This window comes from Puma concolor, chromosome D3 (genome assembly GCF_028749965.1).
Source record: "Puma concolor isolate L17-30 chromosome D3, mPumCon1.1.hap2, whole genome shotgun sequence".
Taxonomy (NCBI): Eukaryota; Metazoa; Chordata; class Mammalia; order Carnivora; family Felidae; genus Puma; species Puma concolor.
This window is the reverse complement of record NC_141678.1, coordinates 43995913-44010948: the sequence shown is the minus strand read 5'-3', so window position 1 is coordinate 44010948 and position 15036 is coordinate 43995913. Positions and strand designations below refer to the sequence as shown.

The 15036-nt window shown below is 34.7% G+C and overlaps 1 protein-coding gene across 4 annotated transcripts in view; it reads left to right on the top strand.

Annotated features, from left to right (window-relative positions):
• Window positions 1–15036, top strand: part of ROCK1 (Rho associated coiled-coil containing protein kinase 1) — a 161476-nt gene that overhangs the window by 144080 nt on the left and 2360 nt on the right. For 3 of the 4 annotated variants that reach the window (XM_086682578.1, XM_086682577.1, XM_086682576.1), the window contains exons 27-32: window positions 368–527; window positions 7248–7318; window positions 7521–7609; window positions 13055–13133; window positions 13287–13548; window positions 14471–14678. In XM_086682578.1, the coding sequence (XP_086538704.1) occupies window positions 368–527; window positions 7248–7318; window positions 7521–7609; window positions 13055–13133; window positions 13287–13548; window positions 14471–14678 (869 nt within the window). Of the gene's footprint in view, window positions 1–367; window positions 528–7247; window positions 7319–7520; window positions 7610–13054; window positions 13134–13286; window positions 13549–14470; window positions 14683–15036 lie in introns of those variants that run through there. The other variant, XM_086682579.1, reaches the window with a different exon arrangement.

Genomic DNA, 15036 nt, shown 5'->3' with positions numbered 1-15036 from the left:
ACTGACTCTCTATCATTTATGGTTTTACCATCCTGAGAAGCTTTCCATATTTTTTAAACTGTTTCATTTGAAGCCATAAAAGCATTTCCTACTGTTTTAACAGGTGTTTGGTTTTTGTGTTTTGATGCTTTATATTTAAAAAATACAAACAAAATTTGTTGAAAGCAAGGAGAAAAGGAGTTTACCAAGCAATGTATTAATGAGGAAGAGAACTTGCATTTTTTACAATTGTATCAAAATCTGTGGTGGTAAACATTCATGAAGTTTATACTAATTTTTTAGTATTAGTTTTAGATTCTTCATAGTTCCATTAATTCTTAATTTTTAATTTGAAAATTTGATTTTGATTTCTTTATTTCAAAAATAGCAATTGGTAGAAGAATGTACACATAGGAATGAGCTTCAGATGCAATTGGCTAGCAAAGAGAGTGATATTGAGCAATTGCGTGCTAAACTTTTGGACCTTTCGGATTCTACAAGTGTTGCTAGTTTTCCTAGTGCTGATGAAACTGATGGAAACCTTCCAGGTAAGAACATTTCTTTTACTTCATTCAGGTTTGCTTCATTCATGGAAATTAATGTATGTTACTTTCATTTAGCTTTCTACCTCTTTGTCATTTTATTTTTCCCATGGATCCTTAAGAAGAAATTTATGCTTCTGTTAGCCAAAGTCTGATTATGTTTGCATTTTATAGAATAAAAGCAGTCAAAAGAAATTTTAGGCTATTAACATAAATTTGAGAGGCTCTACCTGAATAGAAATCTGAAAAAGGTTTTGAACCAAAACAGCCTAACTGCATGGTGAAAGCTGAAGCTGCTTATACCTCTCACTATTTAAAGAAAATTATTATATGTGTTTTCATGAGTAGCAGCTCTTTAATGTACTGTGGGTTTTTTTGTTTTTATGTATTTCTGTGCAAAAACTAAGAACTGTACTTGAAATCAGAACCATAGCAGCCTATATATAGACCTTTCTAAAGTAGTAGAGATAAACTCCGGTCAGACTTTAAGTTTTGAATTTAGAGAAATAGATAAAAGGGATTGAGAGATGCAGTTAGGGGGCAGAGAGTCAAGTAAAGGCAAAAGTGAGAGTATCTAGGATTTCAGACTTTTCCGATGTCTTTTTTTTTTCTCCCAGTTGAGAATCAATTAAAATTCTTGGATTTAGTGTAGGGTAAGTTATAGTACATTTATGTCTTTTTAACAGAGATAAGCAATACACATAATACACGTTCAGTTTAGAAGTGAATAGGTTATAAATATTAAAACATGCATTACAAATTTTAAAGATATAAATGTTTATATACACAAACTTGACATACTGCTGCTTATCATTTTTTTTTAATGTTTATTTTTGAGAGAGGGAGGGGCAGAGTGCGAGCAGGGGTGGGGCAGGGAGAAAGAGGGAGATACAGAATCTGAAGCAGGTTCCAGGCTCTAAGCTGTCAGCACAGAACCCGATGCGGGGCTCAAACCTGTGAACCGTGAGATCATGACCTGAGTTGAAGTCAAGACACTTAACCAACTGAGCCACTCAGGTACCCCCTACATACTACTGCATATTCTTAGTTCAAGGTTTTGGAAGTTTTGTTTACATGGCCATAAACTTGAAAATTGATTTTAATTTGTGTATTTCCTGTGTAATGTGTTACTAGATATTTATGAAGTAGCACATTTTATATTATAGTGATTCTATTTTAACAGATACTGTTTTTTGAGAATTTGATATAAAAAAACTTAATAGACTACTTAGAAAATGGTATTATTGTTCTTGGTCAAGAAAGTGGGACTCAAAGTGAAAAGTGAATTCAACTCTTACTTATATACCATGTAATCCCTGCCCTCCTTCTTTTGTGTGTTTTCTAGCCCAGAATCAGATCTCTTAGAAGGGCATGGAGTAAAATTTCTTATTATAGTGGTCAAGGAATTCCTTCGCTTTTCCCATTTTTGGTTTTCTGAAACCTTCTGCCTCTTGAGAATCTTGTAGGTGCATGTCCTTTATCAGAGAATCACTTTGGATTTAACAAGAACCTCTTGCTCCAGCTGTTGTTTGAAAAGCTTTCAAAAGTTAGATTTAATCATCAGTATGACTTTTAGGGGTGTTTGGCTACATTCTTTCAATTGTTGAACTGAAATTGTAGCTTAGAGTCCAGGAATTCTTTCTATTTAGATAAAGTTAAATATCCTGTCCAGGTTTTTTGTCTTTATTCCACCCCTTTCCCTTTAACTTTGGTTATAATGATGTCTTATTATGTGTATCTTGGTTTTCTTTTTATTAGGTTAAACATTTCAGTCAATCCACTATTGGTAAATACTATTCAGAAAAAATTTGAATTGAATGATGAGTTTGAGGGACATCTAAAGAGGAGGAAGGTGATGAGTTTTGTCCTCCATTCTGGCTTATTCAGGAAAACTAAACTCAGAGGACGATCAGATGGTTTGATTCGCTGACTTAAGTTAGGGATCCATTTAGATTTCAGAATCCTGACCTTATAAATACACTTAAGAATCAGTCAGCAGAGGGGTGCATGGGTAGCTCAGTTGGTTAAGTGTCCAACTTTGGCTTAGGTCATCATCTCATGGCTCCTGAGTTCAAGGCCCCACGTCGGACTCTGTGCTGACAACTCAGCCTGGAGCCTGCTTCAGATTCTGTCTCCATCTCGCTCTCTGCCCCTCCCCTATTTGCACTCTGTCCCTCTCTCAAAAATAAATAAACATTATTATTTTTTTAATTTTAGAAAATTAAACTACAGACTGAAAAAGGAAGAACTTTGAATGGAATACATTTACTCAAAAGTTAAAATAAAGGCCTTTTGAAATATGGATCATATTTTTTAGTTCAGTGAGATGGGTGTTTATAGGTAGTTGGGTGGATGAACTGATAATATAACTTAGTTTTAGATTTCATCATTCAATATAAAGATTTTCATTTAATTATCTTGTATATCTAGAGCTCAGTCTCTACTTGTCCTTAAGTAGATAAAATCTCTCCTGTTTCCCAATTCTAAAAAGCTTAGAAAAAAAATTATCTGTTGTACAACCTTCTGAAGTTCTTAAATTACTTTTCTAATTCTTTTATGTTTTCATCCTCCTTTTGGTTCTGTAGCAGGTTGTGGCATAGCACACTGTGTAAATATAAAGATTACACTTGAGTTAAGATTTTCCTATTGCCTCAGTGACAAAAAGACAGCGTGATAACTCCCTTATTCTTTCTCTTTCCTTCTTTTGGAACTGTTGACCTAATAATCTGAAAAGAATGTAAAAGTAGATGAAGCACTAGGAAAAACACTTGGTATCAATATTCTAATATTCATTATCTCTTGTGGATTATCTGCCTCATTCTCTTTCCATCTAACTTTATGTCTCTCAGTCTTTGAAATTTAAACCTGTAAATGGTGGATTTCTTGGTGTGTTTCCAAGTATTTAAGTATATGAGAACTTCCAACTTGCCCAAATCTAATCAATGATTTGGAGATGATGCATCTGAATTCTTGAACATTAATTTCATTTTTATATCACTTCTGAATATAATTAAAATATTTGGCAATGGTTCCTTAGCTTTATTTCTTAAGCAGTATGTGTTTATGCAAGTAGACTTTGATAGTCTTCAGCAGTTCACTTTGATATTTAAATTCGCTGTATTGGGTATTGATTTATAAGTTAAAATTGCTTTACAAATACATAAAACCTGGAGCCAAGTTGTATTTGTACTTTGTACTTTTGTAGCATATTATTGATGATAATGTAGAGTTAGGAGTCCTCAACATTTTTTAATCTGGAGAAGCTGATTTCTGTGTTTGTGATGGAAAAGATGGAATTTAAAACATTTTACTTTCAGATTGCTACATATGTCACAAGTTGTCATGGTTTTAAAGGAGGTTTATGTATACACACACACACACACACACACACAACTAATATGTTAACTTGTATGTAAGACATGAGTAAGTAAACAGAGGAGAAGCTAGTATGTAGTTTTTAATTTGTCCCTGAGCTTAGTTCACCTGCTTTTGTGAAGGGAATGCACTGGAAGGAAAAATTAAAATTCTCTCCTGTAACCCTGTTGTTTTAAATTGGTGAAAACCTGGGTGGGTCTCCTGGTTGGCTCAGTTGGTTAAGTGCCCAACTTCGGCTCAGGTCATGATCTGACAGCTTGTGGGTTTGGGCCCCGCATCCGGCTCTGTGCTGATAGCTCAGAGCCTGGAACCTGCTTCAAATTCTGTGTCTCCCTCTCTCTCTGCCTCTCCCCCACTTGCACTCTGTCTGTTTTAAAAATAAATACAGGGGCGCCTGGGTGGCTCAGTCAGTTAAGCGTCCGACTCTGGCTCAGGTCATGATCTTGCGGTCCGTGAGTTTGAGCCCCGCATCGGGCTCTGTGCTGACAGCTCAGAGCCTGGAGCCTGTTTCAGATTCTGTGTCTCCCTCTCTCTCTGACCCTCTCCCGTTCATGCTCTGTCTCTCCCTGTCTCAAAAATAAATAAACGTTAAACTTTTTTTTTAAATTAAAAAATAATAATAAAAATACACATTTAAAAAATCTAAAAAAAATATATTATTATAAATTGATGAAGACCTTCACATGTCCTCAGCACCTTTTTTTGAGTTCCAAATTTCATTTAATTTAAATGGGAACAAATAAAAAAGGGCTTATTTAATTCATAAAATGCCTTTGATGTACAAAATTTCTTAAGAAACACTGAAATGACAGATAAAGTCATAACCTACAACAATCCATTGAAAATACATTAAAGAAAACACTGGCAGATAATCCAAACCTAGAGTCATAAAGCATAAATATTTTTGGCATATATTCTCATAGGAGAAATAACTTGAGTGTGGGGTATTTTGGCATACACAATTTTGTATAAAGGTCAAAATTTCGGTGGCTTTCACATATTTTCTGTGAGGAATTACTGGTAGTAAATTGGAGGAGTAAACGAGCTGCAATTTGGAGCACACCGAAGGAAAATTTTCCTAACAATAACTTGATGCTTTTGTAAGAATATTTGTGAGTGATTAGCAACCTTCTGCGTGTTGTTTAATGTAAAACTGCCCTTTGGGTTTTTTTTTTAATGTTTATTTTTGAGGGAGCGGAAGCAGGGGAGGGGCAGAAAGAGGGGGACCCAAGATCCAAAGAGGGCTTTGCCCTGATAGGCTGATAGCAGTGAGCCTGACGGGCTCAAACTCAAGAAATGTGAGATCATGACCTGAGCCGAAGTTGGACACTTAACCGACTGAGCCACCCAGGTGCCCCTAAAACTGCCCTTTGGTTTTTTTTTTTTTTTTCAACGTTTATTTATTTTTGGGACAGAGAGAGACAGAGCATGAACGGGAGAGGGGCAGAGAGAGAGGGAGACAAAGAATCAGAAACAGGCTCCAGGCTCTGAGCCATCAGCCCAGAGCCTGACGCGGGGCTCGAACTCACGGACCGCGAGATCGTGACCTGGCTGAAGTCGGACACTTAACCGACTGCGCCACCCAGGCGCCCCATGCCCTTTGGTTTTTAAACCATCATTTATAAAGGGTAGCTGTAACTGGCTAATTCGGGGGGGGGGGGGAGCAGAACTGTAAAATAATCAAAATATATACCTACTCTGTGTGTCAGATGCCTTGAAATATATAAAAATAGTGTCAGGATATGGTCCCTGATCTTACAAAACTTACTAAGGAACTACTTAAGGAGACAAAACAATTATTGATGAACTAAGAAGTTGCTGGGAGTAGTTGGGAGAAGAGGATTGTTTTGAGCTGTGTTTTCTCATTATTTTCTCCACCTTAACAACTATAATTTAGATGAAGAGGAGTAACAAAAGCAAAAGACAGGTACATGGAAGAAGTTGGTACAAGAAGAATATTCAATTCAATTAACTGCAAAGCTTTTTAGTTAAGGACAGAATAGCATGGTGTTCTAGGAACACAAGCTCAGAAATTAGCCTGCCAGGGTAAACTCTATAGCTTTGACAGTTACTGATAGAGTATACCCTTGGACAAGTCAGTTTACCTTCTAAGCTTTGGTGTTCTTCATTTGTAAATGGAGGATGATTGTAGAATCTATCCTATCCTATATTCATAGGAATATAGTATACATTCATGGGATAATATACATAGATTAAATGTGACATTACTTGGAAAGCACATGTCAAACAAGTGTTCGGTAAATGTTACCTATTGTTGTTACGATTACTTTAAGACTTAGATTTGTTTTACAGCTTTTATATGTGGGGAAAGGCATTATATATTCCTGTTAGGGTCATGATTTAAGCATTGTACTTGAAAATTGCTTACTTTTTTTGTGTGTGTGTTTCAAATCATAAGACAGATATAGAAAAAAATATTCTTATCTCTAACCTGATATAAAATAATGATTTCTAATAATCATCTTTTTCCTTCAGATATTTCTCATAAACATTAATTATATTTAAACAGTAATAATATTTATTTTTAAATGCCTTGATTGTATTAGTCAAGGAATTTCTGGTATGCACAAACTGTTTAAAGTAATAGCTGACCAACTCAATGCTATGTTTTTTGGCTATTTATTAAGTTCTGGTATCACATACTTAAAAGTCTTTATTTATACCTCTTTAGTTTGAAAAGAATTACAATTGGACTTTAACACTAGAATTAAGTACCCCCTCAACCAGATTTTAGCAATTTTATTGAAATTATTATAGGTGTTTTACCAAAAAGTTTATCAGAATCTTGTGCTAAGAAAACAAATAAAATGCTTGTCTCTTATTCTTTGTATCTAGTTGATTCTGCCTGCATTCCTTATTTATTTATCTTCTATTCTTATCTTCTGTGAGTAATAGGACACCTCTCTGTACTTTTGCTTGCTCTTTCTTGTGTAAATCATCGCTCTGATTTGTTCCACTTGCTGCATTTTTTATTTTGCTAAATAGTGTTATAAGTGTTAAATGATATTTAAAGTCTTCTGTATCATATCCCATTTAAGCTGCAATCCATTCCAGTCTTGCCTGGCTCTAAAGGGTATTGTTTTACTTCATACTTTTATAATTAAGTACTAAATGTTAATTTTATGGGAAAAGTGGCTTGGAATTTTTTTCTGCAATATTTGTATGGCCATTACAGTTGATTTGTGTGATTGAAGCATGGAAGAGCAAATTGTAGCACTTATTCATTTAGCTGTGTTCAAATGCCTGTTGCTGCATGCCATCAAACAACTTGTAATAGCTTTCCTCTTACTACTACTTAAGGCTGAATACTATATATTCTTTTGCTCCTAGAGTCAAGAATTGAAGGCTGGCTTTCAATACCAAACAGAGGAAATATCAAACGATATGGCTGGAAGAAACAGGTATATATGCCTTGTTTTTTCTAATTGATAATCTGTTACATATTTTACTTTTAAAACATACAACTTGTATTAATTGCTCTGTTATTAGCATTGATCTTAGATTAATACAGTATACTTTAGACATAAATGACAAGTATTGTGCTTATTTTAAACCACATTAATGTTGCTCTTATATATATTCCTCTTTTTTTCCTCATTTCAGTATGTTGTAGTAAGCAGCAAAAAAATTTTGTTCTATAACGATGAGCAAGATAAGGAACAATCCAATCCATCCATGGTATTGGACATAGAGTAAGTTGCCTTTCGTTGAATTTTAAATCATCAGGGTGATAATTTATGATAATTTTTTTGAGACATACAATTTAGTTTATGTTTTGTTATTTAAATGATACTGCCTACTTTTCCTAACAAATTTTAAAACTTCATATTCGGGGCACCTGGGTTGCTCAGTTGGTTGAGCATCCGACTCTTGATTTCAGCTCAGATCATGATCTCACAGTTCGTGGGTTCAAGCCCCACATCGGGCTCTGCATTGACAGTGTGGAGCCTGCTTGGGATTATCTCTCTCCCCCTCTCTCTGTCCCTCCCCCACTCTCTCTCTCTTTCAAAGTAAATAAACTTGAAAAAATTTTTTAAATAAAAAATAGAACCCCATATTAAATCTAACTTTAGCAAAATGTAAGGGGGAAGATTTTGCAAAGCTGATAAATGTATTCTAAAGATTTTTATTTCAAATGTTTATTAGTTTTAGGTTCAGAGAGCATCTCCAAAAGTGCTGTATATGATTATGCACTCATTGTTAAGGATATACAAATATATCTTTTGCTTTTAGTAGTAGATCACAGAGGCCTTTAATAAGCTTAGGATTTTTCCTTGTATTCGTTCTAAAACCATTTCTTAAGCGCTGCTGTTTGTATCATCGTGAGTGCTATAGATTGTACAAAGGTGAGTAAGACAGTTCCATATTTAAGGAGCTTACATTCAAGTAGTAGAAAAGGTAAAACATGCAACAAAATATAAATTCAAAGTGAGATGTGGTGGGTGCTATTCATGAAAAATATAAACTTAAAATGAAGTGTTGGCATTCGTTTGGAATTAAACATTTGTGAAATCAATTATATCTAGAATGTAAAAAGAATTGAGCAGCTACCAGAGCGTTCTGAAATTTTATTTCCCATTTTTTTCCTTTTTTCAATTATAGTTAACATACAGGGTTATATTAGTTTCAGGTGTACAATATAGTGAGCCAACAATTCCATATTTACTCAGTGCTCATCACAATAAGTGTAATCTTAATCCCCTTCACCTATTTTACCCACCCCCCACCTACCTCCCCTCTGGTAACCATCAGTTTGTTCTCTAAGAGTCTGTTGTTTTTTTGTCTCTTTTTTTTTCTTTGTTCATTTGTTTCTTAAATTTCACTTACGAGTGAAATAGGGTATTTATCTTTCCCTGACTGACTTATTTCATGTAACATTATACCCTCTAGGGCCAAGGTCCGTCTATGTTTTGGAAATGGCAAGGTTTCATTCTTTTTTATGGCTAATACTCTATTCACCCATATCTTGGCTATTATAAATAATGCTGGAATAAACATAGGGGTTGTATATATCTCTTCAAATTAGTGTTTCCATATTCTTTGAATAAATACCTGGTAGTGGAATTACTGGATCATATGGTAATTCTATTTTTAACTTTTTGAAAAACCTTTGTACTGTTTTCCTTAGTGGCTGCACCAGCATGCATTCCCAACAGTGCACAAGGGTTCCTTTTTCTCCTATCCTTGCCAACACTTGTTGTTTCTTATATTTTTAATTCTAGCTATTCTGACAGGTATGAGGTGTTATCTCATTGTTGTTTGAATTTGCATTTCCCTGATGGTTACTGATGTTGAGCATCTTTTCATGTGTCTGTTGGCCATCTGTGTGTCTTCTTTGGAAAAATGTCTATTCGTGTCCTCTGCCCATTCTTTTTTTTTTAAAATTTTTTTTTTTCAACGTTTATTTATTTTTGGGACAGAGAGAGACAGAGCATGAACGGGCGAGGGGCAGAGAGAGAGGGAGACACAGAATCGGAAACAGGCTCCAGGCTCTGAGCCATCAGCCCAGAGCCCGACGCGGGGCTCGAACTCACGGACCGCGAGATCGTGACCTGGCTGAAGCCGGACGCTTAACCGACTGCGCCACCCAGGCGCCCCTCTCTGCCCATTCTTAAATTGGATTCTTTGGGAGTTTTTTGGTGTTGAATTATATAAGTTCTTTATATATTTTTTATATTAACCCCTTATCACATACATCATTTGCAAATATCTTCTCCCACTCAGTAGGTTGATGGCTTGTTCTGTTGATGGTTTTTTTGCTGTGCAAAAAGCTTTTTATTTTGGTATAGTCCTAATAGTTTAATTTTGATTTAGTTTCCCTTGCCAAAGGAGACATATCTAGAAAAATTCTTTGACCTTATCAAAGAGATTACCACTTATGTTTTCTTCTAGAAGTTTTATGGCTTCAGATCTCACATGTAGGTCTTTAATCCATTTTGAGTTTATTTTTGTGTATGGTGTAAGAAAGTAGTCCAGTTTTATTTTTTTGCATGTATCTATCTAGTAATTTTCCCAGTACCATTTGTTGAAGAGACATTTTCCTGTTTTGTATTTTTGCTTTCTTTGTTGCAGATTAATTAATCATAAAAATATGGGTTTATTTCTGGGCTCTCTATGCTGTTCTATTGATCTATGTGTTTGTTTTTGTACCAGTACCATACTGTTTTGATTTCCTAATTCTTTGAAGAAGCATTGGTTGTAAAAATTTAAGTGTTCAACCTAAATGGAATAATACATAAATACTAATATTAGAGACATCATCTTTCAACTAAGTTAAATGCTTTCAGATTGATGAAAGTTTGTTGTCTTACCTTTTTATTGAAGTATAATTTTTATAAAATGCCTAAATCATAAGTGTTCTGTTCTTTTGACAATTACAAACACCCATGTAATCATTACCCATAACAAGATAAAGAATATTTCCATCAGGGCACCTGGGTGGCTCAGTAGGTTAAGCGGCCGACTTCAGCTCAGGTCATGATCTCGCGGTCAGTGAGTTCAAGCCCCACATCGGGCTCTGTGCTGACAGCTCAGAGCCTGGAGCCTGTTTCAGATTCTGTGTCTCCCTCTCTCTGACCCTCCCCTGTTCATGCTCTGTCTCTCTCTGTCTCAAAAATAAATAAACGTTAAAAAAAAAAAAAAAAAGTATTTCCATCATCCTAGAAAGCCCACTTATACCATTTTCTCAGGGGGAAAAAAAAGAACATCTGAATTCTGTTACTGAGTTTTGCCTATTCTAGAACTTCATATAAATGGAATCATATGATATGTATTCTTTTGTGCCTGGCATCTTTCACCCAGCATAGTGTTTTGCTATGTGTATCAATTGCTGAATATATTCAGCAATTCCTTTTATTACTGAATAATATTCCATCAAATTAATATATCTCAATTTGTTTATCCATTCTTCTGTTGAGGAACATTTGGCTTGCTTTCAATTTGGGGTTGTTATAAATAAGACTGTTATGAACATTCTTTTGGTGGATTTATGTTTTCATTTTTCATGTGTAATTACTTAGTGGAATCCTGGGTATTGAGTAAATCTGTGTTTAATCTTTTAAAAATCTACCAAATAGTCCCCAGAAATAGTTACACTGTGTTATGCTCACCAGCAGTATATGAGTTACAGTTGTTCCATGTTTTCACCACATATGGTGCTGTCAGTCTTTGATTTATGCTGTTCTTTTATTTTATTTTTATTATTTTTAAGTTTTTAATTTTAATACCAGTGTAGTTAACATTTTAGCTATTCTAATGAAGATGAAATGCTGTCTCATTATTGTCTTAACTTGTATTTTCCCCATGACTAATGATACCAAAAATTTTTTCAGATGTTTATTGGCCATTTGTATATCTTAAATATCTCCATGTCTTTTGCCCATTTTTAATTGGATTACTTGACTTTTTTAAGATAGATTTGTAAATCTTTTTTTTTTTTTAATGTTTTTTAAATTTACTTTTGAGAGAGAGACAGAGTACAAGCAGGGGAGGGGCAGAGAGAGAAGGAGACACAAATCTGAAGCAGGCTCCAGGCTCTGAGCTGTCAGCCCAGAACCTGACATGGGGCTCAAACTTGTGAACTGCGAGATCATGACCTAAGCTGAAGTTGGAAGCTTAACTGACTGAGCCACCCAGGTGTCCCTGTAAAAGTTCTGTATATATATTCTGGATATGGGTTCTATATCAGAAACATGCAGTGCAAATATTTCCTAATCTGTGGCTTGCCTATTCATTTTCTTTATGGTGTCTTTTAATGGAAACAAATTTATTAATTTTTTAAAAGATAGCTTTTTGTAGTCCAAGAAATTTTGCTTCTCCAAAGATTGTGAAAGTATTCTGTGTTTTCTTTTAGGAGCTTTCTATTTCTAGGCTTTACATTTAAGTTCTGATTTAAAAAAATTTTTTTAATGTTTATTTATTTTAGAGAGAGACGCAGAACGTGAATGGGGCTGGGGGCAGGGGGAGGGTGCAGAGAGAGAGGGAGACACAGAATCTGAAGCGGGCTCCAGGCTCCGAGCTGTCAGCAGAGAGCACATCACGGGCTTGAACTCACAAACTACAAGATCATGACCTGAGCCAAAGTCAGACACTTAACTGACTGAGCCACCCAGCCACCCCTTAAGTTATGATTAATCTCAGAATTTATTTTTGTGTTTGGTAAGAGGTTGCAGTTAAAGTTACTTTTGTATGTGCGTGTATATTTTCCATGTGGATATCTGGTTATTCCAGTACTATTTATTTTTATATATTCATCTTGAATCCTCTAATCTTGTTTATTTACTAGTTTTATTGGGTTTTCCACAGGGGTTTTCTACAAATACAATCACATCATCTCCAAATAATGATAGTTTTATCTCTTTCCAGTTTATTATGCCTTTATCACATAAATGGATTCATATGATCACCACCAAATACAGAGCAGTTCCATCACAGGGAACCATCATGCTACCCTTTTATAGCCATAACAAGTGCCGTTTCTGCCCCCATCTGTAATCCTGTTCTCCATCTCCATAATTTTGTGTTTTTAAGCATGGTCATATAGGTGGAATCAAATAGTTTATAACCTTTGAGATTGTCTCTTTTCATTCAGCATAATTCTCTTGAGATTCATTCAAGTTACCATTTGTTTCTCTTTATTGTTGAGTAGTATTCCATGGTATGAATGTACCAGTGTTTAACCATTCATTTGGGCTGTTTTCAGCTTTGGGCTATATATGAACATTCATATACAAGTTTTTTTATAAATATAAATGTTCATTTCTATGGAATAAAGGCCCAGGAATTCAGTTGCTGGGTCATATGTTAAGCATATGTTTGTTTCATTTTGTAAGAAACAGCCATGCTGTTTTTCAAAGTGGCTCTGCAGTTTTTACATTTCTACCACAATTATATGAGTGATCTAGTTTCTCTGCATCTTCGTTAGCATTTGGTGTTATTACTGTTTTTACTTTTTAAAGTCTGATAGGTGTACAGTGATGCCTACGGTGATTTTAATTTGCATTTCTCTAATGACTAATGATGTTGAACATCATTTCATGTGCTTATTTGCCACCTGTTTGTCCTCTTCAATGAAATGTTCATTTGTCTTTTACTGTAAATGAGTTTAATAGTTTATGTCCTGTTTATTTTCATCTTAGTAAATTGTTTCATGTTCGACCTGTAACCCAAGGAGATGTTTACAGAGCTGAAACTGAAGAAATTCCTAAAATATTCCAGGTGAAAACCTTAAATTCTAATTTTAGAAAATCTTTTATTTAATGACTAAATGCACTTTGTGAAGTATGCAAAACACCAATGTTTTTTATAATTTGAAACTTATGTGTACAAATTAAGACTTTAAAATCTTCCTTTTACCATTCCTGAATGTAGATACTATATGCAAATGAAGGTGAATGTAGAAAAGATGTAGAGATGGAACCAGTACAGCAAGCTGAAAAGACTAATTTTCAAAACCACAAAGGCCATGAGTTCATTCCGACACTCTACCACTTTCCCGCCAACTGTGAGGCCTGTGCCAAACCTCTCTGGCATGTTTTTAAGCCACCTCCTGCCCTAGAATGTCGAAGATGCCATGTTAAGTGCCACAGAGATCACTTAGATAAGAAAGAGGACTTAATTTCTCCATGTAAAGGTAAGGCATAAAAATTACTTTTACAGTTTATAACAAATTAGAAAATTAAGTCCCATTAAAATAATTTCTTCAAGCATAGCATTTTCTATACCAAGTTGAAAAGAGATTATAAGAAGTGGTATTTTGACACTAGAGGAGCAACATGTAGCTGTCATTTCACAGCTACAAATCTAGCTTTGAACATAATGTTTTTAAAGAGAATTACCGCCTTATAAAAAACTTACCTTTAAGAACTTACTCTAAATTGGAGAGAAGAGCTATAGGTGAGTTCCACTATATTATTTCTCCTTGAATTTTTGCCTCCTGCTTGTTTTCTTTTTGTTCGGTTTTCACTGCCTGGACCAACATGCAGGGTCATAAACAAATGTCTTCTAGTTTAGCAAGGGTAGCTTGAGGAAAAGAATATAGACGATAGCTATTTTAAGATAAGAAACTTAAGTTCTACAAATACATTAGTTTCGCTTCTGCTTTTTTTAATTTTTTTTTTTTTGCTTTATCTTTCTTAGTAGTTTGTGATTAATGTCTCCTTTTTAAATTTTCAGCCTTAATTAAGGAGAGATATTGTCCAAACTTAAGCATAGTAAATCTTTTAAAATTTTAAGAACTTACAAAATTATACATTCAATGGGACCATTTTAGGTACTTACTGTATGACTTTATTTTTTCTATTTTTTAAAATGTTTATTTCTTTCTTCTGAGACATAGAGCACATGTGCACGCAAGCCAGGGAGGGGCAGAGAGAGAAGGAGAGAGAGAGAATCCCAAGCAGACTCTGCACTGTTAGCATGGAGCCCAGTGCACAGTTCAGTCTCACGAACCATGAGATCAAGACCTGAACTGAAATCAAGAGTCTGATGTTTAGTTGACTGAGCCACCCAGATGCCCCTGTAAGACTTTGTGTCTTTTTTTTTTTTTTAAACAGTCAGTTATGATGTAACATCAGCAAGAGATATGCTGCTGTTAGCATGTTCTCAGGATGAACAAAAAAAATGGGTAACACATTTGGTGAAGAAGATCCCTAAGAATCCACCATCTGGTTTTGTTCGTGCATCCCCTCGAACACTTTCTACAAGATCCACTGCAAATCAGTCTTTCCGAAAAGTCGTCAAAAATACATCTGCAAAAACTAGGTAAGGATTGCAGTGTTAACCTTTTTGACAAAATGTGAAAGTGATTGGTTAATATCTATTAAAATCTAAAATCTAATTGTTCTTTTCCCCATAGAGGGCATCATTTGTAGTGAAGTATTTATATATGACATGAAATGACTTTACAAATTAGTTTGATTCCTGTTTGAAATTAATATGAAATTTATAAATTTCATATTTTCTTCCAAGTCCATATCAGATTTCACTATCTTGGTTGGTGTACATGGCACATACTTAGCCCTTAAAGTTTTAAACAAATTGTGGTTGTTTTTCAATCACAATTATTTGGTATTATCAGTGAAAATGGTGTTACAAATAAACTTCCCAGTTAAATATCCCT